At 38.7% G+C, this 23,671-nt stretch overlaps 2 protein-coding genes across 4 annotated transcripts in view; one reads left to right on the top strand and one right to left on the bottom strand.

Moving 5' to 3' along the window:
• LOC109993004 (dedicator of cytokinesis protein 2) overlaps positions 1-4,332 on the bottom strand; it is a 93,561-nt gene extending 89,229 nt beyond the window's left edge. The window contains exons 1-7 of the mRNA XM_020645807.3: positions 4,176-4,332; positions 1,897-1,980; positions 1,369-1,409; positions 1,100-1,155; positions 907-1,003; positions 660-808; positions 245-380 (exon numbers count right to left, since the gene is read on the bottom strand). Coding sequence (XP_020501463.2) covers positions 245-380; positions 660-808; positions 907-1,003; positions 1,100-1,155; positions 1,369-1,409; positions 1,897-1,980; positions 4,176-4,218 — 606 coding nt within the window. The 5' untranslated portion in view covers positions 4,219-4,332. The remainder of the gene's footprint in view (positions 1-244; positions 381-659; positions 809-906; positions 1,004-1,099; positions 1,156-1,368; positions 1,410-1,896; positions 1,981-4,175) is intronic.
• Positions 4,333-7,730: 3,398 nt separating this feature from the next.
• On the top strand, positions 7,731-17,618 carry hrh2a (histamine receptor H2a). 3 transcript variants are annotated; one of them, XR_010666852.1, is made up of 6 exons: positions 7,731-7,965; positions 13,199-14,713; positions 14,877-15,041; positions 15,361-15,464; positions 16,482-16,585; positions 16,928-17,618. XR_010666852.1 is itself a non-coding variant. In XM_020645808.3 (5 exons), the coding sequence occupies exons 2-4, from the start codon at positions 13,711-13,713 to the stop codon at positions 15,414-15,416; spliced, it is 1,224 nt and encodes a 407-aa protein (XP_020501464.2). In that variant the 5' UTR covers positions 7,731-7,965; positions 13,199-13,710; the 3' UTR covers positions 15,417-15,464; positions 16,928-17,618. The 3 variants fall into 3 exon arrangements, 2 of the variants coding, with proteins under 2 accessions (XP_020501464.2, XP_020501465.2); XM_020645808.3 differs by lacking the exon at positions 16,482-16,585; XM_020645809.3 differs by having other exon boundaries at positions 16,482-17,618.
• Positions 17,619-23,671: the final 6,053 nt, after the last annotated feature.

Below are 23,671 nucleotides of genomic sequence, written 5' to 3'. Positions count from 1 at the left end.
GATCCTATCTGTATTCATTTCGCATTAGATTTATCTGTATTCAGCACCCCTTTGAAAGGCGAGAAGAGGTTAAGGCAGATATGTTTCTGGGAGCAGTAGTGGAGTCAAACTACGGCAAAGACTAAGACATGGCTACATTTACAAACATTTTCCATCCATTATATGACATTCTCACCATATAAAATGTATTTCTCTCTCAGTTCTTTTTGATCCCTGCAGCACTATTACCTTATCCTTTCCTTACCTGTTCCTCTTTGATACGTTCATTGACCTTGGCTGTGGCCTCCTCATGGGCACGAAACAGACTGATGACACTGGCCTGCTCTGGCTCCAAAATGTTCCCGTCATCGTCCCGAACCACCTGGTCCAGCCCCAGGATCCTGTTATGGAAGAGGGGAGGATTGCAGAGATTAATGGAAGGTTAAAAAAAGAAGAATGAAGAAGAAAGGGTAACAATTGGGGTTTGTAATAAAGGAGGGAAGAAGAGAAAGGATGATGGGAGGAGAGCTAAAGATGAAATAAGAAAGAAGGCTTAGGTGAGAAAGTAGCTGAAAATGTATGGTTTGACACGTCAATATGGAAATAAGACAAGGGCAAATACGGTAAGATGAATAAAATAAATCAGTTTTACAGAGCGACTATGATGTAAACAGACATACTTGTTACCGTAGTCGATCTTAGAGGTGACTTTCTGCTTTAGCTCCTTAAATTCATCACTAGGCAGGGTGCCAGACAGGAGCTGTGAACGCCACTCCATCAGTTCACACATCAGTCTCATGATCTGCTTCACACGATTCAGTTTATTTGCCTGGACAGGTAGATGTATGGTGTTACATTAAAAAAAAAAAAAAACAAACAAAACACTTTTGCATAAAGTATTAGCTTGCATTTATTTATTTTTTTTACCACAAAGAGCTGCTTCCATATGCTGCCCCACTCCCTCAATGTGGTGGTCACCTCCTTCACCAAGGGCATCTCTGCAGACAACACTATCTCCTCTTTTCTGTTGTCAAGAAATAAACATTTGGAAAAAATTGCAAAATATAAAAAGTAAGACTTTGGGATACAAAGTCAACTTAGACCTTTTAGTGTCACTCACCCTCTTTTTTTTATGATGACCTCCTTCAGATGTATAAAACTTGCAGGGAACACTCCCTGGAATAGAAAATATGTCATGTAGGTGAAAGAGGGGAAAAAACAGAGGTGGCTTTCTCATTTCCTATCCATAAAAATAGAAAAAGAGTAATCCTAAATAAAAATTCAATACAGCAGGTTGAATGTCCGGGCGTATGTGTTATAATCACATCTTAGTTCAATGTCATAAACAGGCTGGTGTTAAATTCTGGTCATGTGTGATGGAGCTCTTACCTGTAGGGCTTTGTTCCTAGCTAAGTAACCTCTGTACCACCCTGAAAGACAAAGCTGAGGTCAACTACATCGACAAGTCTACAGAGAGAGACTTTCATGGTCTAAACAGTATATTGGAAAACTGAAAACTAAAGGGGAAACTAGGAAGAATACAATATCAATTTTGAGTATTAACCTTGTACTTGTTAACACATTCTCTTTACTTTTATTTTATGAAACTATAAAATGTGATTGACAAAAGTGTCATCTAACATCTTTCACTGTCAAAATGATTTGTGTTAAATGGCATAGTACTAACTGTAAGTACAACACCTATGTAGGCCTAGTGTGTACAATTTATTATTTGGACGTATGATGTTTCATTGTGTCCGATGTCGTTCAGTATAATTGGGAATAAATACTATTACATTAAAACTAATAGGCATTCTGAGGAAGATAAAAGTAACTTGATGAGATAAGTTCATAACTAAAAAAAAAAATAGTTTTCAGTTGCCCTGATCCTCCTCTGTAGTTTTGACATAGTCTTACCATCACAGGCCTCTTGGATGAACACCATATCTCCTACTTCAAGGGAAAGATGCTTCTCTCCATGGCCGACAAAATTCCACTTCACTAAAAAATAAATATAATAATAATAAACGCCACATGAAGGTTGCAGTGAAGACTGTTTTTTTTTTTAATTTAGAAAAGATTTTTTTTTTTTTTTTAAATCACAAGCATACACATACAGTACATGAACTGTGCATAGCCAAGATTGTTCATGTTGCAGGATAAATGTTAGCTAAAGCAGTCAGCTAGCTTCATTGGTTGAGTACTGCAGTTACTTGATAAAGCTTTCACGTGACAGTTAAAAAAAAACAGCACTAAAAGTTGCATAAGTAACTTCTTATGATTTAAATGAATCCTGTCAAATCACCAAAACAAGGAAAATAAGCAAAACAGAATTTGCTTTTTTTTTTAAATCAGACTTCTGTAGTGCACTTGAGCTCAGTTATGTTAATAACTTGATATCATATTGGATGTCTTATAACTTAAATAGAATAAATTAAAATAAATAGGCTTTATAATTATGCTAGTAAAGTGAAAGAAAAATATTATTGAAATTCTTTGACAGGAGAAATTGCAGTTTCCAGCTTCCACATTATGAGGATTTTCTTATTTCTTGTCACGTAAAAATAAACTGCACATCTTCTGGTTTTGTTCTGAGTGGTGAGACACAACCTGGACAAGACAAGCAATTTTAAAGCGCATCTCGAGCACTGCGACCACTTAAGACATAAAGCTTTATTTTTAGACATAGAACAATGGTTTTTCAATGAAACTAAACATCACTCGGCATCATCCATTAATGGGTAGGCTATAGGTCCTAATAGTCAGGGGTATGGAGTTTCTGCAGGCCAGTACTATCAGCAGCAACGCAACAGAAACAGGATTCTTCACAAATCTTTCTGTTACAGTACATGCAGCTGATCAAGGTACATAACAGTATAAGTATAACTATCATCAAAAACAGCCTGTTTGCCAGTTAGAGGCTGCAAATCAGAGTATTTCCACTCCTTTTTCACTTGGCAGAGCAAAAGAGTAGGCAGTAGAAAACAGCCTCGCTGAAAAGGGTGCTTTGTTAATCAGTCTACTAAGACAGTTTTTCAGTGAAACAGGTTGTGTTTCTCTGCTCCAGTTGGCTCGCTTTTTTTCTCTTTGTGTTTCAAGAAAGAAATCTGTGGCCAACTTAATGTTTTGGGCACAAAATAAACATTTACACAGCTTTAAAATGACCTATTTAATATTCTGTAGCACCACACAATTAGACCAAAATGTGAATTTAAATAACGCATTAAAAATAAAACAGGCATGTGTGTGTATAACTGATGACACTTTGTGGTTACTGCTCTTACAGTTACACGTTTTGACTGCACAGCTTCAAACTCAAACACTACCTTCCGTCTTCCTCTACTTCCTGTGTTGTAGTCATACACAGACAAGGAGGATATCAGCCCAGATACAGTAGATTAACAACACTGCAGTGTGTTTTACTAGTTTTTCCACTCAAATAGTTATTTATTATTCAGTCATTCATTAATTACTCATCCTAAACAATTACCACTAGAAATATTGATATGAAACACTTAAAACTGTGTCCCTCACTTTCTACAACACAAACAATATGCCTTCCTTACTGCAAATTATAAATCAAGGTGTCATTATAAAATTTTCAATTCTTTTAACAAGTCAGAAAACTGTTTTCGTGCTGAGGAGTATGGTATATCTTAACACGTTAATCAGCCCCGCCATGTTAAAACCACACACCGATAAACTGGATTTGACAGGAAAAACTTTCTATCTCAGTCTAGATTGCTTCCTTTTCCCAAAACCAATCCTTCCAAACCTAACTCTGACATTTTCAGGATTTATGTATTTTCTTATAAAATGGATAATTTGCAATGCATTCAAATTGCCTAATACCTGTCAATCACCTCTGCATCACCTGTGGATGGATGTTATTTTGTTAAGCATGCATTCAACTGTTCCATTTATGAGTTATGTTGCACTAAAATGTGATGGTTCAAGTGATTTTAGGATTAAAGTTATTTTAATGTTTTACATCCGATGTGCAAATACTCAATTTGTATCAGGCACCTTCTTACATCCTGTTAAGCAGGAAATGATGGGCATCTAATTTTTCTCATAATTTGGAAAGTTTACTACCATATTTTAACAAAGAAACACTGAAGCCATATGATAGTAAGCCTCACACACAAAAAGGCTCACACAAGGGTTAGGGTTGGTTAGGATTAACCTCGACTTACCTACACCATACCGCTCCGAAGTGGTCCTCGTCCAAGGAGCCATGATTGCATGTAGTCCTTAACCTTATTTCAATTCTGAGTTTTGCCTGTTTGATTCTCTCCTGTTTCTCTCTGGCCTTCACTCCTTTTTAGAGCTGTCTGTTAAATTCTCACTTCTGTATTTTTTTTTTTTTAAGTAAAATGAAAGCAATAAGCCCCTCCCCCTTGACTCTCTTCCTCTTCTGTCTCTCCTCTCTTCCTGTCTTCAGGCCGTTAAGGGGAAGTGGGTGAGTACAACAAGGTGGAGTCCTATTGAGGCCACAGGCCTGCACAGTGTGTGATGTTCAACTTTGCTCTTTTGGACTCAGTGGATTTCACTTTCTGTATCATAGTTTGAGGGTTAAAAGAGGATGATGTGAAAAGCGTGCATAGAAACCCAGTCAGAACGTATTCTTTTACACTTCTCTGCAATGCAAACCTTACCTTGAAAAGTTCCCTTTTAGAAAATCCACATGCAAATAAATGTTTCCTTTCTCTTACCTCTGCGAGTGGGTCATCAGAAAAACAACACATACTCAACTTCAACTCAATGTGAATCTTGAAAAAGCTTTGTCTATCCCTTACACTCATTTAGTTGAAGACACTATGACACTATGGTCCTCCATGCAGGAGACTGCCATCAGTTACAAGTACAACATTAAGAACAAAAACACCAGCTGCTACAACAGCATCTGGACCCAGCTATTGATTACATATACATATATTGATTCCATGAAAATACGTTGGACTTTATTTATCATCGTTTACCTCCTTTAGGTGATGTTGCAATGGTAAACTCAACCTCCAATTCTGGGAACATGGAAACAACCTTAATACAACAACATATATTTTATAATATTACTAATCCATCTCTTGACTTTATTTAACCATTGTACTTTTAAGTCAAACTGTAAAAAAAGAGAACATTTCACATGTTATGTATCCTGGAGTTACATTAAGCATCCAAACAATTAATTTCTAAACCCAGATGAATCCTTTACTCCAGACAGTTGTAATGATCATTACCATCAGAACAGTCCTAAACTAATCCTGCATATCCTGCAATATGTTTCCTTGTGTTTTAGCTGTTATAGGGTTACTATGAAACTGTTTTTCCATCACAGTATGCAATAACATCTAATTGCCATTGAATAATATGCCTCTCGACCACGTTGTACCAAGAACATCTCTTCCGCATTTATGCCCATTGAAAATGAACGCATTTTAGTACAATGCAAATACATTAAAGAACCATATATGTATACTACTGAGCATTAACATGTGTTTCATGACTAGTTGCCTGTAAGTATTGTAATGGTGCAAAAAGTCAAACTTCAGAGGCATGTTATCAATAGCTTTTATTGGAATGTAAATGTACATCCAAGCTTAGCTGCAGGAATCTGTGAGGGCAACGGTACAAGTATTTGTACTTCGTTACTTGACACCTCTCAAAGTCATTCTTAAGAAGCGAGCACAACCCTTGCTCTGCCAACTGCTAAGAAGATCTGACGTCGGACTTTCTGCTTGTTCATCACGGTAAATACGCGGGGACACCCACAGACCGCTGCCAGGATTCGCACAGCTCGACCCAACAAGCTAACTGAACAGCAGGCTGCCACCAGAGGAGAATGTTCCTGAGTACAACCATTGGACAACATTTTGCCAGTAAGACAATACAAACTATGGCTGTGATAAAGGGTTGATTATAACTCTTAAATTCAAAATATATCCAAATATAATATTTACTAGTTAAACAAAAGAAATACATTTCTTAGCATTAAATCAGTTAATTTTACAGATGAAGGCCTCTCATCTCATTCTTACAATATCTCCATTCATAATCATTTTTAAACTTAGGTTGCCTGTATTCTTTATTAATGTTCATTTATTCACTTGTGATTTCATCACTCGTAATAAATATTCTCATTAAGCCAAGTACTTTGTTGGTGTATTTCTGTTAAAGGTCTGATACCTGAAGAGAAATTCTCTTCAGAAATTGAAATTGATAAACAATTCTTTAATTTGTGTGTGCTTAGTTTAGTATCACATCGTCTGCCGGTGACAAAACACTACTGGGGCCACCAATTGTTAGTACGAGGAAAGTAGAATTAATTATGTGTAAACACTGCAATAACTTTTTGACAAAACATATTTTCTTATGAATTAAAAGATTTCTAGCTTTTAAACGTATGCATCCCAAACATCAATATTGTAAGCATTTTAATGAAACCACAACAACATATTTGTGAAGATACAGTCCTTCAAACCATGTGACCACTATTGCTTGCCACATCCGCCTATTCATTATGCAAAAATGGGCCGTCTCTGTTTTGCACACAAATGGTACACAGTAGAGCGCATATGCAACACACCACAGGGTAAGAGCCCTTTAAAGTTGTATAAATGTTTGCATGTTAGAATAGAGCTCTCAAGTCTGAACCCTTGGTCACGTTATGAAATGGAGTGGGAAAGGGGGATGATGTCCTGCTTTACTGAAGGATCAGGAATACTGGCAGAGAGGAAAAGTTTTGCCTGTCAGTGTGTGGATTATTTTACCATTTAATCGGCAGAGGTCAGACAATAGTAACAGAACACAAATTGTTAACAATCACGGACTGACAAAGTACTGACAAAGATTCTATGTTAACAGACTTGCTTATATTCTGCTAGAAGGTACATCCTACAAATTATTGTCCACTTGGATATATCTCTATAAGGCTGGAAAGAAGACAGCTTGACTTGTAAATGTCAGACATATATATTTCAGTCTTAGCAAACCTTTGCTTACAACAGACAGTTGGCTCCAATCCAAAAATAACTCTGCTGCCATGAGACGTTTTACAAAGATATGGTTACAGCTACTCAAACCTAGAATAGCTGCTTTTAGATGGTCTACAGATTTAAATGGTACATTGACAAAGTAAAATGAACACATTTTTATGAATTCGTACTAACACATTCATTAGAGAAGAGAAACCACACAAAGGCACATCAAATAAAAATAGCTTCAATGGCTGAGAAAAAGGCTGCAGCAGAAATAGAGATTGATTTAGAAATCCTGGTGACCTATCGGGTCATTGACATCTCTCCAGTCCAATGAACAGCGCCAGTTCTCAGAGATTTACCCAACAGCCATCTTTCCATGAAAAGCTCCAAAGAAGCCCTCAATTATTAAACTGTTTACAGTTGAGAGGGCAGTGGTATTTTCTTGCAATATATGACATGAGAAGAAAATAGAACCTAGAATGCAATTAGTCATGCATATTTATGAATCTTAATTGTGTCTCTCACTCCTACAAAGTAGACTTATTTCCTGTGACTTCTTTGGGGTTGAATGGAAAAGGTTGGTTGCATAATTAAGATAATCGGACCAATTCTCCAAAGACAAGAGATGGTTAGACCAGCATTATTAGAGCAGCTGGTAAACACAAATGACAAAACATGATTAGAGAATGGAAGAGGTATTCAAATAACTACAAAAGAAATATTCCCTAAAGAGATAGAGAAGAAAACACACAGAGTAAAACAAAGAAAGATAATAGACATAGAGAGGGAGAAAGAGAGGGAGGGAGAGAGAGAGAAAGAGAAAGAGAGAGAGAGAAAGAGAGAGAGAGAGAGAGATGATGACTCGTTTTCTCCCTCTCCCCTCTTTCCCATATCTACAGTATATACACACTTATCACACACACACTCTTTATGAGACTGTGGTTCTCTCAGGGAACAGAGCAGAGGAGCAGGACGTTTGCCGTGAGAAAGAAGAAGCGGCACTGCGGTGAGTTTATTAATTATTGTTTTATAAATTATTCTTGATTTGTGATCAAACTTAAAGGATCTGGCTGTGAAACTTAATCTATTGGGTTGTTATTGGTGTGATCGCTAAAGTAAAGGAGAGTAAATATTTGCCTTGAGTCTGCATTAAGTTAGCTGCAGTGTATGTCAGCAGCAGAACAGGAATATTACAGAAACTTGATCAATTCTTTATTAATTAACAGCACAAGTAACAAATGTTATTTAATTATCTCGTGTTTTTCATTGATGTCAGATAATGGTGTGCATCAGCTTTTACAGTTACAATTTTTAAGCATATTTGTGAAAGACACACAAAAGATGTGTCACATTTAAGAATTGTGTTTTAACTTAAGTTTAAATTCATACATTGAGAGAGTATGTGTTCAAGTGAGTCAATCCTGTGCCTGGTTAGTAAACTACGTACAAGTACTAAAATATAAAAAGGTTTTTTTTCACTAGTTGTGCAAATGAGGAAGTAACGTTATACTGCATAAGAGTGTGTGTGTGTGTGTGTGTGTGTGTGTGTGTGTGAGTGAGGGGATGTAGACCATAAAGCTATTGTCTGTTCTTTATCTTGTTGTATTTGTGTCATTCTTTGTTCCACATTTGAACTCTACCTTAACTTTCACTTCCATTTACTCAAACCAATACATTAAGTTTACACATCTCTTAGACAGACATAAACACAACAAATAAAAAAAATGTATAACAATACAGATAGATTGATCTGAACATTGATTGATTGATTGAACGTCTTCTTGGAGCAACTTTAAAAAAAAGCAAAGCACTTTCAGACATTGGTTTTTCTAAAAAGAAAAATAATAATCTTCTAAGAATAAAACAGTTTTTGAGAAGCTGCTGCAGGGCCTGTTTGCTGCTGCAGCCAGAGAGAGGATGTGGTTTAGTGTCATGACTTGTTGAGGGAACAGTATGCTGCAAAGGGCAGGCCAGACACTAAAGTTTCCTTTTTAAGTAGCTACAATGAAGTGTAACTCTAATAAATGACAGCCAATGTGTTGACTCTGGACCTGTGTGAGTGTGTGTGCTTTCCTCTGAACACACAATGTGAATCTACTGTCACAAGTATTTAAGCACTGTACATATGTTCATCAATGTTGACACAACAGATGTGTTATAAGGTCAAGACTAAGACATAGTGGGCAAGTCATTATCCCCATTTACCCTGATCGTGATGTGAACTGAATATGGCCACAACAATGCATGCTGAGAGTATCTCTGCATTTTTTATGTGTCAAAAGCCCCCCCGGTCGGTGTACCTGTCTGCTGTCGTGTCTGTCACTTAATTCTTTTTCACACAGCAGCAAAGATTCCTCAGCTTCTCTCCAACAGTCAGGGCACACAACTGTTACCAAGCAACCCAGTATCCAAGACCACTTCCCTTTCATACCAGTGCCTCTGTCAAGGACAAAAACAAAGACGAGCATATTGTCACGTTCACAAATATGCAGACAGCGAGAGATTTATGTGCAAAAGAAAGCTTTATGATGCATTATGATGCTTTTATTGATGCTGCATGCAGAGACAAAAGTTAAACATTACGCATTTTCAGTGTAAAAGTCCCCAAAATTGTATTTTTGTTTTTGGCCTTGTAGTTCAAATCCCTTACTTTTCTTTTGTGTATTTTAAATCTATGGTCAGTCATCTCAAACTTCTATAGTAGTTTAGATTGCAGTGGGAAAAGAGCTACTGCAAGTTTCATTGTTATGTTTTTTATTTACTAACCTCTTGAACATGCTGCAGTTGATCTAGCGATACTTTGAAATGACATCACTGTAAGACTTGTATGAAGCAGCCAGATCATCGTCCAGGGCTTCCTGAACTCTGGATGATTCTTTGAAGCTATACTTCTGAACACCACCCTTTCCCTTAAATGTTATAAAACAAAAAACAGCATGAATACTGACAGGAACACATACAAAGACAGACACAGAGATTGGCAGATCAATACAGATAATTGATCTTTTCCTTTGCTTTCATGTCTTCAAAGGTTAATTTCACACCCTGCAGGCATCTGAAGTTTATCTCAATACTGCAAACCTATTTTCCTGCCAACATATTAATAGGTTGCATTTGTGATAATACACATGGCTCTGATTTGGTTGAAGAAGAATATATTTCAAATGCACTGAGTTCTAAAAAGACACATCTGGTTGGTAAAAAAAGGTCACAAAATGAACACTTTCGATTTTGAAGAATCTCACAAATGAGGCAGTGAGTCCTAGCTGAGAGGGAAATAACCTCATTACCCATCTTTGAGCTCAGACTGTGTCTGCTCAAGAGCTACTACTCCAACTTCTTTTATGCCTGCCTTTCATCCCAATACCCGAATTGCACTCTTTTCACCCTGATGCTGATGAGTAATAGAAGGTCTAGATGAAATGGCAGAATGAACCCTTTCCAGCTTGTTTGCATCTTTCTTATGTTGGCAGATACTGTAGGAGACAAGGATATGAAGCCCTCAGGTAGCTCCTAAATGTTTATCACTTTGTCGTGTCTCCCAACTCTTGGGTGTCACCTCAGATAGCCTTGTATGGAAATGAACTCTTCCAGCACTCTCCTCAAAGACACAAACCCCATGCTTCTTTTTTGTTGTCTCTTGAAAACATGAAACAGTATTGTCCTGAGGAAAACCTCCAAAGCAGAGCAGCCGTCACATTCAGTGTGGAAAACACAGCACTCAGCTGTCTTACAATCCATTACAGTCCTAAAAAAACCATTAGTAAGACTTATGTTTGGGTTACGTGTCAGAGCGTAGAAGCAGGCCCTGATGGTGAATGTGTTTGCGAGGTTTTGGGATTATATGTACAGATGTAAAAACACTCCCTATTGTTATCTGTCAAGGACAACTGATGAGAAGTTTGAGAGGAATAACAGATGGTAGTTAGTTATCATGGTAGCTATAATGGAGTGATTTGTCTAAATAAGTGTTTTTTTTCCATAGAGCCCTGCGACCCACTTCAGTGGGTCGTTAATGTGTGCCTGGAAAAAATATTGTGTCAAAAAAAGTCTATGAAGCGCTTTCCCAACATGTTTGTTTTGTTTCTTTGCTCTGTTACATTCTCTACTGTCTGATGTCAAAACTGCACTATTTCACATTGAACAAATCTATTTTGGTGAAAATATATGAAATTCAGGTCACGACTTTTCATGAAGGCCCTGGTGGTGGGTCCTGAGGCTAGACCAGTTGGGAACCACCGCTATAGAGGACAATCTGAACATTAAGGTGAATGACAGCACAGACTGTCAGTAATAAACACTGATAGAGTCTAAATGGATTTAGGTCACATCCATTATACTTGTACTAAATCAGTCTTGTACTTGTGGTTTTTGGTAAGTGAGTGGGCAGAATGGTATCTTGTTTGTATCACAGGACCTGTGATGGAGCCAAGCCAGGAGTCATTCTAACTGTTCATCTGAGCAGGTGTCAGAGTGCAAGGTAGTGACAGACAAGTGTGAGAGATAGAAAGACAAAGCAAAGAAGTGACAGACAGTGTGAGAGACTCCGTTTGATGATGAAAACTGCTGAAATATCAGGTCTCTCATCGTCTCAGTCTCAGCCTCTGTCAGATCAGCTGTGAAGACTGAGGTGATATTTGCATATTTGCAGAGCTGCACTTCTTCTCTCCATTAGAGGCTGTGTTATCAGTGTTTGCTCTGGATGACGTTCAAAGCAGAGTGGCTCTAGAAAAAAGAAAAAAAAAAAGATGTGTGAACAGAACAAAGAAGCAAAGATTAGAAGAGTTGAAAGATTAGATGTTCTGGTTGCTTTAGCCAGATTTCATTAAAACCTCTCTTTTCATTATCTAATTTTCTTTCTCCTCATTTCATATGAAGCCAACGTATCCACCTCTCTTTCTCCCTTGCTCCCATTCTCTGTTTCTGAGGAGATGAGTGAGCATTTCTGGCAACTGCCTTATTATCCATTACAGTATTAGAAAACTTGTCCATGAAAGAGTGAGTACTAAGAAAAAACATATTCTGCAAATTAAACAGAAATCCCAGCTTCTCTCCTCTAGATTGAATATATTAATTGCACTCAATTCAACAGTTAATTTATTATGATCATATTAAACAGAGCTTCTATTAACAATTGGACCACACCAGATTCCAGAGTGCACTTTCACATTTTCTCATCAAATGTTTATCAAAACTAAACCAAAACCAGCCATAGCACTGTAGTAATTACAGACTGCTACTGGCTGTTAATAAAGTCCTACATCTCAGCTTTGACTGTGCCCACAAGCATCCTGCTCATCAGTCCTGGTATTTAGGTTGAACATGAATAGAATAACATTTCTATTAGCTGCTTTAAACTATTGCTCGTTAGAAAAACATGAATGACATCAAATAATGTTTCCTTGTTCCTATATTTTAAATACATTTAATTACACAGTGACATGCATTTATATAACATAGTCCTTGTAGTAATGATATATAATGTTGTGACTGGATTTACTATGGTGCTCCATGGTGCTGAATTATTTACCATTATTAATCGTGAAAGCTAGACGTAAACCTTAGTTTAGAATCAGACACAAATAATTTATTTTGGTTTCACAACTCTGTAAGTCTCACGGGACTAAATTTAGCTTGCATTATGAAATAGTGTGTGTGTGTGTGTGTGTGTGTGTGTGTGTGTGTGTGTGTGTGTGTGTGTGTGTGTGTGTGTGTGTGTGTGCGTGTCAAAAAACTAAATTAAATGCTAATTTTAAATTTGAAAAACTTGTTTACCACTCTGTTAAATCGCCTCTTCTTTTTTTCCAATGGGTGACAAGTCAGGACTGTAGGTAAGCCAGTTTACCACATGCTCTTTTTTTTACGGTCTTGTTGTAGTAAGTGCTGAATGACAGGCTGCAGCACATGCAACACGTCACAGACCTAAAACACAGAGCATTTACAAACATAGATCAACATATATGGAGAATATATACAGAAAAAAAAGTCATTATCTGTGACAAAAGTCACATGAAAGTATTTGTAGGCAGTTTAATTTTTCCCATTCATTTATAGTTTTCCTTCTTTAAAATTTAAATGAATAAATAATGAATTCACTACCAGTAACCAATAGGTTTTATAACAACAAAAAAACAGATAAAACCATATCAAAAAAGTCACTGATCTTTTATGTGCATGTATTCCTTTGCAGTATGTTGAAGAAATACATAGCTACTGTGTTTTTCATCTGTGTCCACTAGGTGTCAGCAGAGCCAAAGAAGATGGCATTGAGGACACAGTGTTGCCATAGACCACCAAGAATCAGCAACTAAAACAAGAAGCTTTTCAACAGCCATCACAGATATTTCAACAGCCCAGCATAGTGCGGATTTACAATTCTCATTAGCAGCATTTGTCAAGCAAGAGACAAATATCATCCATCCAACTTCTTGCAGAACATCTCTTTCTGAAAAAAGCTGGAATAGAGCATTGAAAGCTATTGTTTGTAGGGAACAGAAATCACTCAAAGAAATTGGCAACGAAAGCATAAAGAATATTGGAAGAAAAACAGGGGTAAACAGGGATCACATGAGACATGTCATTCAGTGCACATGCACTCTACATGAACATGTTTAACACACTTTCATGTGAGTTTAAGGCTTGTAATTCTTCCTCTCATCAATTCTTAATCTTTAAAAAAATTGTAACAATGGTTCACGTGAAGTTCCAGGGATGACATTATCACATTGTCTCGGGTGAAGATCTGGCAATAATGTTGTCAAACGTGATGCTGGGTGTCCTCCTGTCCTTTCTAATCCTCCTGACTGTCAGTGGTAATGTGCTGGTGTGCCTCGCTGTCTGCGCCTCCCGACGCCTCCGCTGTCTCACTAACTGCTTCATCGTGTCACTGGCCGTCACAGACCTGCTACTTGGCCTCCTGGTCCTTCCTTTCTCCGCCCTCCTTCTGCTTAACAGTGAGTGGCCGCTCGGCCCGGTCTTCTGCAACTTCTACATCTCCATGGATGTCATGCTCTGCACTGCCTCCATCCTCACCCTCCTTGTAATCAGTGTGGACCGCTACCTGGCAGTGACCATGCCTCTGAGATATGCATCACTAGTGTTGCCATGGAGAGTTGCTGTTGCGATGACCGCCGTTTGGACGGTTTCAATTGCCGTGTCTTTCTTGCCCATCCAGATGGGCTGGAACACTGTTAATGGGACTGTGCAAAACCATGGGCCCTGGGCTCAGGAGCGGAAATGTCGTTTTGAACTGAACAGACCCTATGTACTGACCGACTCTCTCCTCACCTTCTACCTGCCTCTGGTGGCCATGTGCTGGACGTACCTACGAATACTTCGCATTGCACAGGCGCAGGCCAAACGCATAGGCAGTGCCAGACCCACTTATTTAACTTACAACTGCAGGAACAGTCCCTCCACCTGCACCACGTTGGTCTCCAGTGTTGCAGCTGTGGCTCTGCGGGAGCATAAAGCCACAGTGACTCTGGCAGTAGTGATCGGAGCTTTTGTGGTGTGCTGGCTGCCGTATTTCATCATGTTCACAGTGTTGGGCCTAAAAGAGCATCCAGACCCCAGCACAGTACCAGAATTTCCCATTGTGTTGTGGCTGGGTTATGCCAACTCAGCACTCAATCCACTACTCTATGGAGCCCTAAACAGAGACTTCAGGTCAGCCTACACCCATCTACTAAGATGTCGATGGCCGTCTTACAGTGGGAGGAGAAGGAGACAGCAGTCTTCAACAGGACCAAAAGGTAGCTCAAAAATTAAAGTATGAAGGTAAATCTGCACAGTTTCAGATCCTGGAGTCTGACAATAGGTTTCACTTAAAAGTGTATATTGTTGTATCTGACAAACAGCCTGTGTGAAAACATTTCTTTGCTCTTAACCCCAAGCTTTCCTTTTCCCCTCTCTCAGGCAGAGACCCGCTTACAGAGGTGACACTGTTGTGTGGCCACACACATTTTACCTGCAGGGCTGGTGTTACAGATCAAAACTTTGTGCTTCAAGAATTTAACAACAGCACAGACGCAGCAACTATCCAAAGCGGAAATGACACCGCTGTCACTGATGTCCATACAGGTGAAAAGTACATTTTGATTCACACACACGTATTTAACACAAAATTACAAGACCTGACATTATACAGAGACTTATTATGTCAGCAATGCAGTTATTGCATTAAGAGCCAATGACTACAAACTCTTTAAATATAAAATTACATCCAATTTGTGGAAATTGCCACATTTACATGCAGTGAGATGTACTTTATATGATGCTGGTTTATATGTGAAGACTGTAGGCAACTAATTACACTGGATCATATTTATTATCTCTGTCTTACTTTGAAAAACAAAATATCAAAAATGTGTGGTATGACCATTGTCATGTGCTCTTCTAGATGATTTAAATGATCAGCCTAAGGATGACGAGAACAAAAGGAACCTCCAAGATTAACAGCCCGACTGCTAAAGGCTTCAGCGTCAACCACAGTACAGTATGCAGGTAGAAAAAAATTGCATCTCTCTAACCCCCACAGACATTGTCAGGCCCAGAACAAATGAACTGTGACACTCAGATCCTACTGGTGTCATCCACCGAGCATCAGGCCATATGGCAATATCGGTGTTAGGCCAAGAAATATGCTTTCAGAAGGGAGGCACTTTATGTTTCACATCCTGCTTTCATGTGTATGTTCACACTTTGTGAACAGGATCAAATCATTAGTTTGCCATTTCCAGGCACATTTTTGTAAATATTCTGTAAGTAAAAGCAACAAGGCAAGTTTTCAAACCTTTGCTTTCACACAGCACCACATTAAACCCAACACACAAGAGCCTTGTAAAGAGTTAACCACTGCAATTTACATGCCTGAATGTCATGACACCATCATCAGATTTGGTGTCTTGTAATTTGTATTAAATGTTAAAATGAGCAAAGCAGGTTAAATACATTTAAAGTGCAACATGATCTTTTACGACAGTTCATCCTATCTGCTAATAAAAGCACAAAAATATCAACTTAGAATAAAGTGTACACTTAATTAGACATTGTTTTAAGTTGGTACGAATTAAGAATAAACAAATTATATCTATGATGCATGTATTTTCAAATAATGAAATCCTCAAGGGAGATGGTTGGCATTACCTTGTGCACCTACTGTCTTATACTGGGGAAGCATTTTTTCTTAGTGCATTAACCAAAATAATAATAATTTACTTATATAATATTGTTGATATAAAAAGCTTAAACAGATGTTAGAAGTTTGTTGCAGATAAAAATGTTATTTTTATGCTTTTTATATTCAGGCTTTATATGCAATTTTTTGATCCAGCAGATGTCGCCCTTGAGCACCAGCATGAAACCAAAACAACTCGCGGTGCATTGTTGTGTTAGCATGCTAATGCTAGCGATCTTTATTATGCTCGTATCTTCACACTGCATGTAAATTTACCTGAAATGATCGTGATCTAGAAACACAGTTAAGCAGTGAGTACAGTATGTTATTCTTCTTTTCCCTAGTCCCTCAATCAAACAACTTTTATACGTGAGGGGATGAGAGAGCTGGCCGGCCGTCCTAGCGATGTAAACAAACTGAAGATAGGACTCGGAAAGCATCACAGACAGTAGGACTCGGGTGTTACACCCATTGTAGACAGTCATGACTCACAGAGTTATTTTCAGAGGATATACTTCATTTCTATTACATTTAAGTGTGAAAAATCGCATATAAAGCCTTTAAGTGTTTTTCAGTTGCTGAAAGATACAATATTCTTAAATGTGCACAGCTTCAGGACCCGTAAAAATAACATTTGAGCAGTCTTTTTTTTTACATGTGATTGCTGAAACATTAAATTGAAAAATGTCTCAATGATAGAAGCTGATTGCAAATCTTGTGTGAAACAAGACAAAAAAACTGATCTATATTGTGTGTCTTTTATCTTCTTTTATCAATTTTACAATAAAAGAACTAACAACACTGTGAGAAAAATGGGACTTCCGATACTCTACACCTCATCAGAGAGAACCAACTGTACTCACACAGCCAGCCTACATCACATGTGGACCGATGATTGATGCTGCTTCTTTGAGGAGGGAACTAAACGTCTACTAGTCTAACAACTTTTCTATCCAACCATTGGACAGAGAAATGTGTGGCTCAGATAAGCCCTTGAACTTGCTGTAGATGCTCTGAAGGACTAAATGAAACCATACGATAAACTTGCCTGTCATCCATTTCATGAACTACATTTTTTATGATGACTCAGAAGTGGACTTCTGGGAAAACAGGATGTATTCAAACCTCTACCTGGGCAAAGTTAGTAGTAATCTGAATTTTCACAAAATAAGAGAATTCAAGGACAATATTAATATAAAGACTTAATGCACTGATCACTTTATGTAGAACAACTTGAAATGTTTGACATTTGAATGTGACGCATGCAAACTAATAATATATGGCCATTTCAAAAAAATGCTTCTGTCTCCAGATTGTGTCTTTTACATTGCTCATTCAGTGCCATAAACCTGACAAATGTATGTATCGTATCACACTGTAAATTAAACTGAGAAAATGCCGTGTACTGTTCCTCCACAACAGAAAAATTATGATAACACTGTACCAATAAAGAGCTGCTTTAATAAAGAATGTAATATATACTGCAGTTTCAGGAGTGAATACAGATTGGCTGTAGTTATATATACGGATAGGGATTATCATGTGGCAGGGAAATAGTGTTTGAATGGTAAGGAATACAAGAACAATGGAAACAATTCATCACAGCTGTCAGCAAACATTGCCTCAAACTACTGCCACATTAACACCTAACCTTTCCCATACTTCAAGCTATTTCCTTGAGGACTGACACAAAAGTGTAAATAACACAGCGCACATCCATCTGCATGTCAGAGAGCGGCTGGAAACAAACCAATCAACCACAGGAAACACTTATTCGGTATAACTTCTAGGACAATCAGGTCCACACTGCACTGTAAAACACAAGGAACAAAATACACAGTTTGAGACACGCATGTCAAGTGCTTTACTATTGGTTGGAAATCATAGCCATAAAAGGCTATTCTTTCTATGAGCTTTCCTATGATGTGTGTGACAACAGGGATTACGCAGAGACATAAAGTAAGGTAGAATAAATGATTGATGCAAACATTCATTGACAGCGGAGCTTCTTAAAACACAAAGAAAACCAAATACCAAGCCCGTGAGGTGTAAGGAGTTGCAGCAGACAGCAGATTAATAATGAATTCTTGTCTTTTATTAAGAATCACTTGTGGTGGAATTATGTGATTTTAACTTGGCTGACTAGTAACAGATGGTGCATCAATAACCCAATTCTAAGATGGCTGACAGGGCCAAATATGCCCCAAAAGAGTAGCTTTTGGACAAACAATTTTGCTGCAGAGGGCCAGGTACCTATCTGTGCAAAAAACACAACTTTATAACATATTAAATATAATATGCCTATGTTTTATGTCTCTGAATTTGGTCAAACCTGGAACATATCTTAATTAGTTTCTAAGATATGTTCCAGGTTTGTTTCTGAAGTACAGATGGCATTGCTAAAGACACCGCCACAGCTAAGTTTGGCTGCTGTTAGCAAGTTAGTTCTATTAGCTATGCAGAAATTGGTACTGCCAGTTGACTTTGCCAACTCTAGGAGTCCTGGGAACAAGGAGTTGTCAGGCCCCCGAGCATGGATGGATTAAATGAGGAATGATGACGGCATTTGACAACAAGTAGTAACAAGATTTACAGCCAAGGACACTGACACGAGTAACCAAGACATGAGAGGGCAGTGAGGTGATGGAGGGTGATGTTGAGCATCAGGTTGTGTCCGTCCAAGCGGTGACCTCAGGTGTTGAAAAAATTAAGCCAATGTGAATGTTCACATTGTGTGTCCACTCTAGGCTGACTGCAAAAGCCCCATAAGATTAACACTCATGTTAAAATGCCTATTTTGACAGCAGAAAAAAAAAAGAAGATGTTTACAGCCTGTTTCAAAAAATGAATTTGGTCTGAATGGCCCATGTTAATATTGGTTCACACTGTACAGGAGCCTTTTATGGCTATGAATTTGTTTCATAACTCATTTGTTTTGTTTATATTAAGGATAACAGTTATGCATAATTTGGTGCATTTTCTGAATGATATTCAAGCACATTAAAGCCGTTTGCAAGGAGGCCAAAGAGTTGCCTCCATTGCACCTTTCTGCCTGTTGCTAAAGGTGTAGTTGAGGCAGGTTGACTGAACGTTACCTCATGACAGGATCCCAATACAGCAAGAGCCATCGGTGGGCTTCAAATTCAGACACCAATGTAAGACAACCCTGAAACTACGTCCAAGTTCTATGCAGTTGATTTTTCCCATCCCAGGAGCCCGAGCAGAAGATCCCCAGTAAAGCCAAGCCTTACAAGAAAAATACCTTATTGATGTCTTTCAAGTTCAAGTAAGTGCTCCTATACAGTACAGGCCTTTCATTGGGAAAACTTTCTTTGCAGCTTTTTTTTTGTTGCATTTGTTTTCTAATTTTTTACATTTATTTTTCATCACATTTGCTTTCAAAGTAGTTGTTTTTGCTTCCTGCAGCCTGTTTTTGTTCACTTGCAGCAAGTTTCTGTCATCATATGAGCTCTTTTCTGACTCTCAAGTCCATCACTAACTCAAAATCTTTCAGGCAGCTAACTGTTTTCCTTTAACAACTACAAACTTTGATGTCTATTCAACTCTTTTGTAAGTCATAAGCAGCTTAGGTGCAGTTGTGGCGACACTCATGTTAAACATTCATCATGGTGCCTGTAATTTTGCGTTCAGATCGTTCAGTTTAGATCTTCATTCTGCACCTTCAGTGTAATGAGTGGTTATTTTAGTTACTACCGAGCATTTATTGGAGTTATCATTATCATTTTAATTGTTTCAGTGACTCTGGTAATACTCCTTTGGCCACCAACAAAGCATTTTTGTCAAGAGTACTGCATTTACCGAGTTGCTGCATTGTTTACCTCAAAAGGCAGTGAAACAGTCATCCCTCATAAAGTGGCTGGTAACAGTATATACACAGTCATACTTTACATTATCATACAACCAGCAAAAAAAACTGTAGTGTTGCTCCCAAACCTTCTTTTTGTTATCTACAGTATATTGTTCCTGCTTAAAGCAATGCAATCAATCAATCATTCTTTTCAGGCTGCATAAGGAGAAACTTTGTTGAACAAAATGGTAATGTGACCACAACTTTGGCCTGGAGTTTTAGAGCAATGTTTGGAAAATTACAAACATGCAAGCAGCAAGATATTCCCTCCAGCAAGAGAAAAAAATGAATGGAAACAAAAAAAGACTAACATTTAAAGACACATACTGATATTAACTCTGGCTCCATAGACTGCTGAGGAATTCTTTTCAGGTCCCTCTGAATGCTGCAAGGACTTCTTGCATGACTGGAAATGTGTTAGCTATAGTGAATAGATATAAGAAGAGATCACTCCTTTATGAGGAATAATAACAGTGAAAAACTATTCATGTGTACTGTATTTATAGCAACAAACCCAAGTATTCAATTTACATGTATTTAAAAAGCCTTTCTTCAAGAAATGACTCATGGTGTTAAGAAATAGACAAGCATATGCTGTAAATATTTCAGTTAGGCTTTTTATGGCTGAAAGCAGAGTGGTTAATAACTGGGTTTTATCTGTCCTCTCTAACTGAAAGATATTTATTACGCTTTCATCTCCTGGAGTCCCTTTTTTTTCCCACATAAACACCATGCGTCCCTTGGCAATTCTGGTCACTTGCTACCTTTATCCCTCTCTTTCCGTGCTCTTCTTCAGGTTGACCATTGACAGCTCCAACTACATGAAAACCATTCATCATTGCTTCTTTAACATCAGATTAATGTGAGGGAAAAACAGACATATAGACTCCCACTTCTTTCACATACACACACACACTCTCAAACCCAGTACACACACTCGACCTACTCAGTATGAGCTATCAATCATAGATATTGTCATTATTCAACTGTGTCATCGACAAAACCCTCTCCTCTTCTCTCTCTATCTGCCTTTGTCTCTCCATCTTTTCTCTTTTTATTCTTCACTCTATTCTGTCTCTCTCTCTATCTCAAACACACACACACAGGAGAGGATCATGCATCATAAATCTTATGAATGCCATCTAAAGACTGCTCAGTGCTATGAGAAGGAGAGATGATTGATAGATGTGAGTATCTGTGGCAAACGCAAAGAGGATGGACAGAAGGTTGTAACCAGCAACACCGAGGTCAAAAACTGCAGTTCAAGGGTCAAATGTATCAGAGGAGGCACAATATGGCCAAGAAGGAGGGAGGAAATGTGGAAGGAGAAGGGGGGAGGGAGGGAACAAATGGTTAAAGTGGAAGAGAGAGAAGACGACGGAGGTGTAGGAGGAGGAGGAGGTGTGTGTGTGTGTGTAGGGGGGGGGGGGGGGTGCTGCCACAGTGAGGCTAAAGCCATAACTCATCTTTTATTAAAAATAATGAAAAAAACTTAATGAGTTAATAATATCATGGAGGAAGAGATAGGGAGTGAGACAGAGATGGAGGACGGGACAGGAGGACGGAGGAAAGGAAGGGGAAGGAGGAAAGGAAATGGGAGAGGAAGTGTAAGGAGCAAGAAAATAGGCAGGGTCAATGTACAACTCTTCTCACTCTTTGGTCATTTATTCCAGTTTCCAAAGTTCACACTAGATCCATTACAAGCGGCAGGGACAATGAGTGCGATCCCCCTCTTTCTGCCGACCCAAATCCCAGAGCCTGCCTGGTAATTAAAGGCACTTAACAACCAATTAACAGTGATGAGCTAAATTAGCAGGATATTGTCTCCTTTGACTGGGCTACTGCATTATCAGTGTATTGAAACAGCAATGAACAAACCTCAGTGGCCCGTCTTTGCATGTAGGCAAATGACGGATTAATTACTATTAAAACATCAGCATCTTAATGAGCTTGGAAACAATTAGAGAGGTCGTTAGCATGTGGAGAGCGGCTGAGAACAGGGGAAGGGGGGAGCGAGCTCAAACCAGAGAGAAATCTTCATTGTGAAGCAATACTGATTAAATGGACGTACGGTCGCACTCATCGCCCAATATCCACGGACCTATTAAATGCATGACATCACCATTTGTCTTTTCCACCATCAAGCTACTTTTCTCCTGCTATTATCTTCCCCCCTTCTTTTTCTTCTGCGGCTTCCCCAACTCTCTCTGCCTTCCCTCATAAAAAGCCTTTTTCTCTTCCATTCCTTTCTCCACTTTCTGCTTTTTCACTCCCATTTCTTCCTTCCCTCCTTCATGCTTGGGGGGCACAGTCCTGTGAAGGAATTTAATATGCAACTTTTATATGAGAAACCAATCGCATACGTCTGGGTCTATTGGGCTCGCAATCTATCGGCCCGGACGGCTAATGCAATAGAGAGAGCTGGGGCTATTTATCACACAGGGAGCTATCTTTTTCTCCCTCTCTCTCTCTCTTTCTCTCTCCCATTCTGCCCTCGCTCTCTCTGTCTTTATTCAAGCCCGGATTCCTGGCTGCCACTAAATCAGGCCAACTATGAGCTATGGCTGCCCAGAGGGCATCTCCTCTTTTATAGGGGGATTTGGATTTTGTATCTACTGGTTCCTCAGTGGTCGTTGAGGCTGTGCTAACGGAAGCTATAAACATTCAACAAACAAAGGCAACAACTTAAATGTCCCTGCGTCCCCGCTGTAATGATCATGAACGTGTAGAGATATACTGGAGAAGATATATAAACCTGATGAATAAGATAGCATGAGGTTTACAATGGTTCTGCAAAGATATGTGTGGGTGTATGTCTGCAGACAGGAGGCAGAAGCCCAAATATCATACATGCATACACATACGTTGTGTATAGTATACATACTACACTTTTATACTATTGTACTTTAATCTATATTAAATTGCAAATACTAGTGAAACAAACAGCATCACACTTCAAAAGTTTCCAGCTGAAAAACAAAAGCGACAGCGTGCACAGGATGCTGCCCACCTGCAGCAATTAAAATGCCTCTGAAAAAACAAATTCATTTCAACAAATTAGCCCCATTACTGGCCACTGTGTAATCGCTGATGGCAATTAATAAGAAATTAGTCACAATCAGCCCTATATTAACATCTCACCCAGGGGCCGCGGCTGGAAATTAATAACCAGAGATTCATCTCTCTTACTGTCTTTCTGGCTCTCTCTCTCTCTCACACACACACACACACACAAACAAACACACTCACACACACACACACACACACACACACACCTTTGCCCACCTACATTGTTCATGAATCTCCTCTAAGACTCAGATTTTTTGTGGATCGTCTCATATGATCCACAATCTGCTCATGTCAGCTAGCCAGCTTCCTCTTTACTGGGGTGTGAAAATCCCCTGAAAGATGTGTGTGTGTGTGTGTGTGTGTGTGTGTGTGTGTGTGTGTGTGTGTGTGTGTGTGTGTGTGTGTGTGTGTGTGTGTGTGTTTTCTCACAAGAGGATGTAAACTCTACACATGTGCTACTGTGAGATGAGTTCAGGGACATTCGGACATCTATACATATAGACACATATACCATGCACTGTATAGCTTTTTGGTGTGTTTGTGCTGAAGTGTGAAAGGTGCTACACAAATGGGGAGGGGGCAGAGGTGGAGACTGGG

This window comes from Labrus bergylta, chromosome 9 (assembly GCF_963930695.1).
Source record: "Labrus bergylta chromosome 9, fLabBer1.1, whole genome shotgun sequence".
Taxonomy (NCBI): domain Eukaryota; kingdom Metazoa; phylum Chordata; class Actinopteri; order Labriformes; family Labridae; genus Labrus; species Labrus bergylta.
Note: the sequence above shows the minus strand (reverse complement) of the source record. Positions and strands in the feature narration are given on the sequence as shown.

What these genes read in the sequence shown, in the direction of transcription:
- hrh2a (XM_020645808.3), top strand. Translation starts at nt 13,711, where the DNA reads ATGTTGTCAAACGTGATGCTGGGTGTCCTCCTGTCCTTTCTAATCCTC. An exon ending in GTCTTCAACAGGACCAAAAG is followed by an intron (nt 14,714 to 14,876) that starts GTAGCTCAAAAA and finishes CCCCTCTCTCAG; the next exon opens with GCAGAGACCCGCTTACAGAG. An exon ending in TGTCACTGATGTCCATACAG is followed by an intron (nt 15,042 to 15,360) that starts GTGAAAAGTACA and finishes GTGCTCTTCTAG; the next exon opens with ATGATTTAAATGATCAGCCT.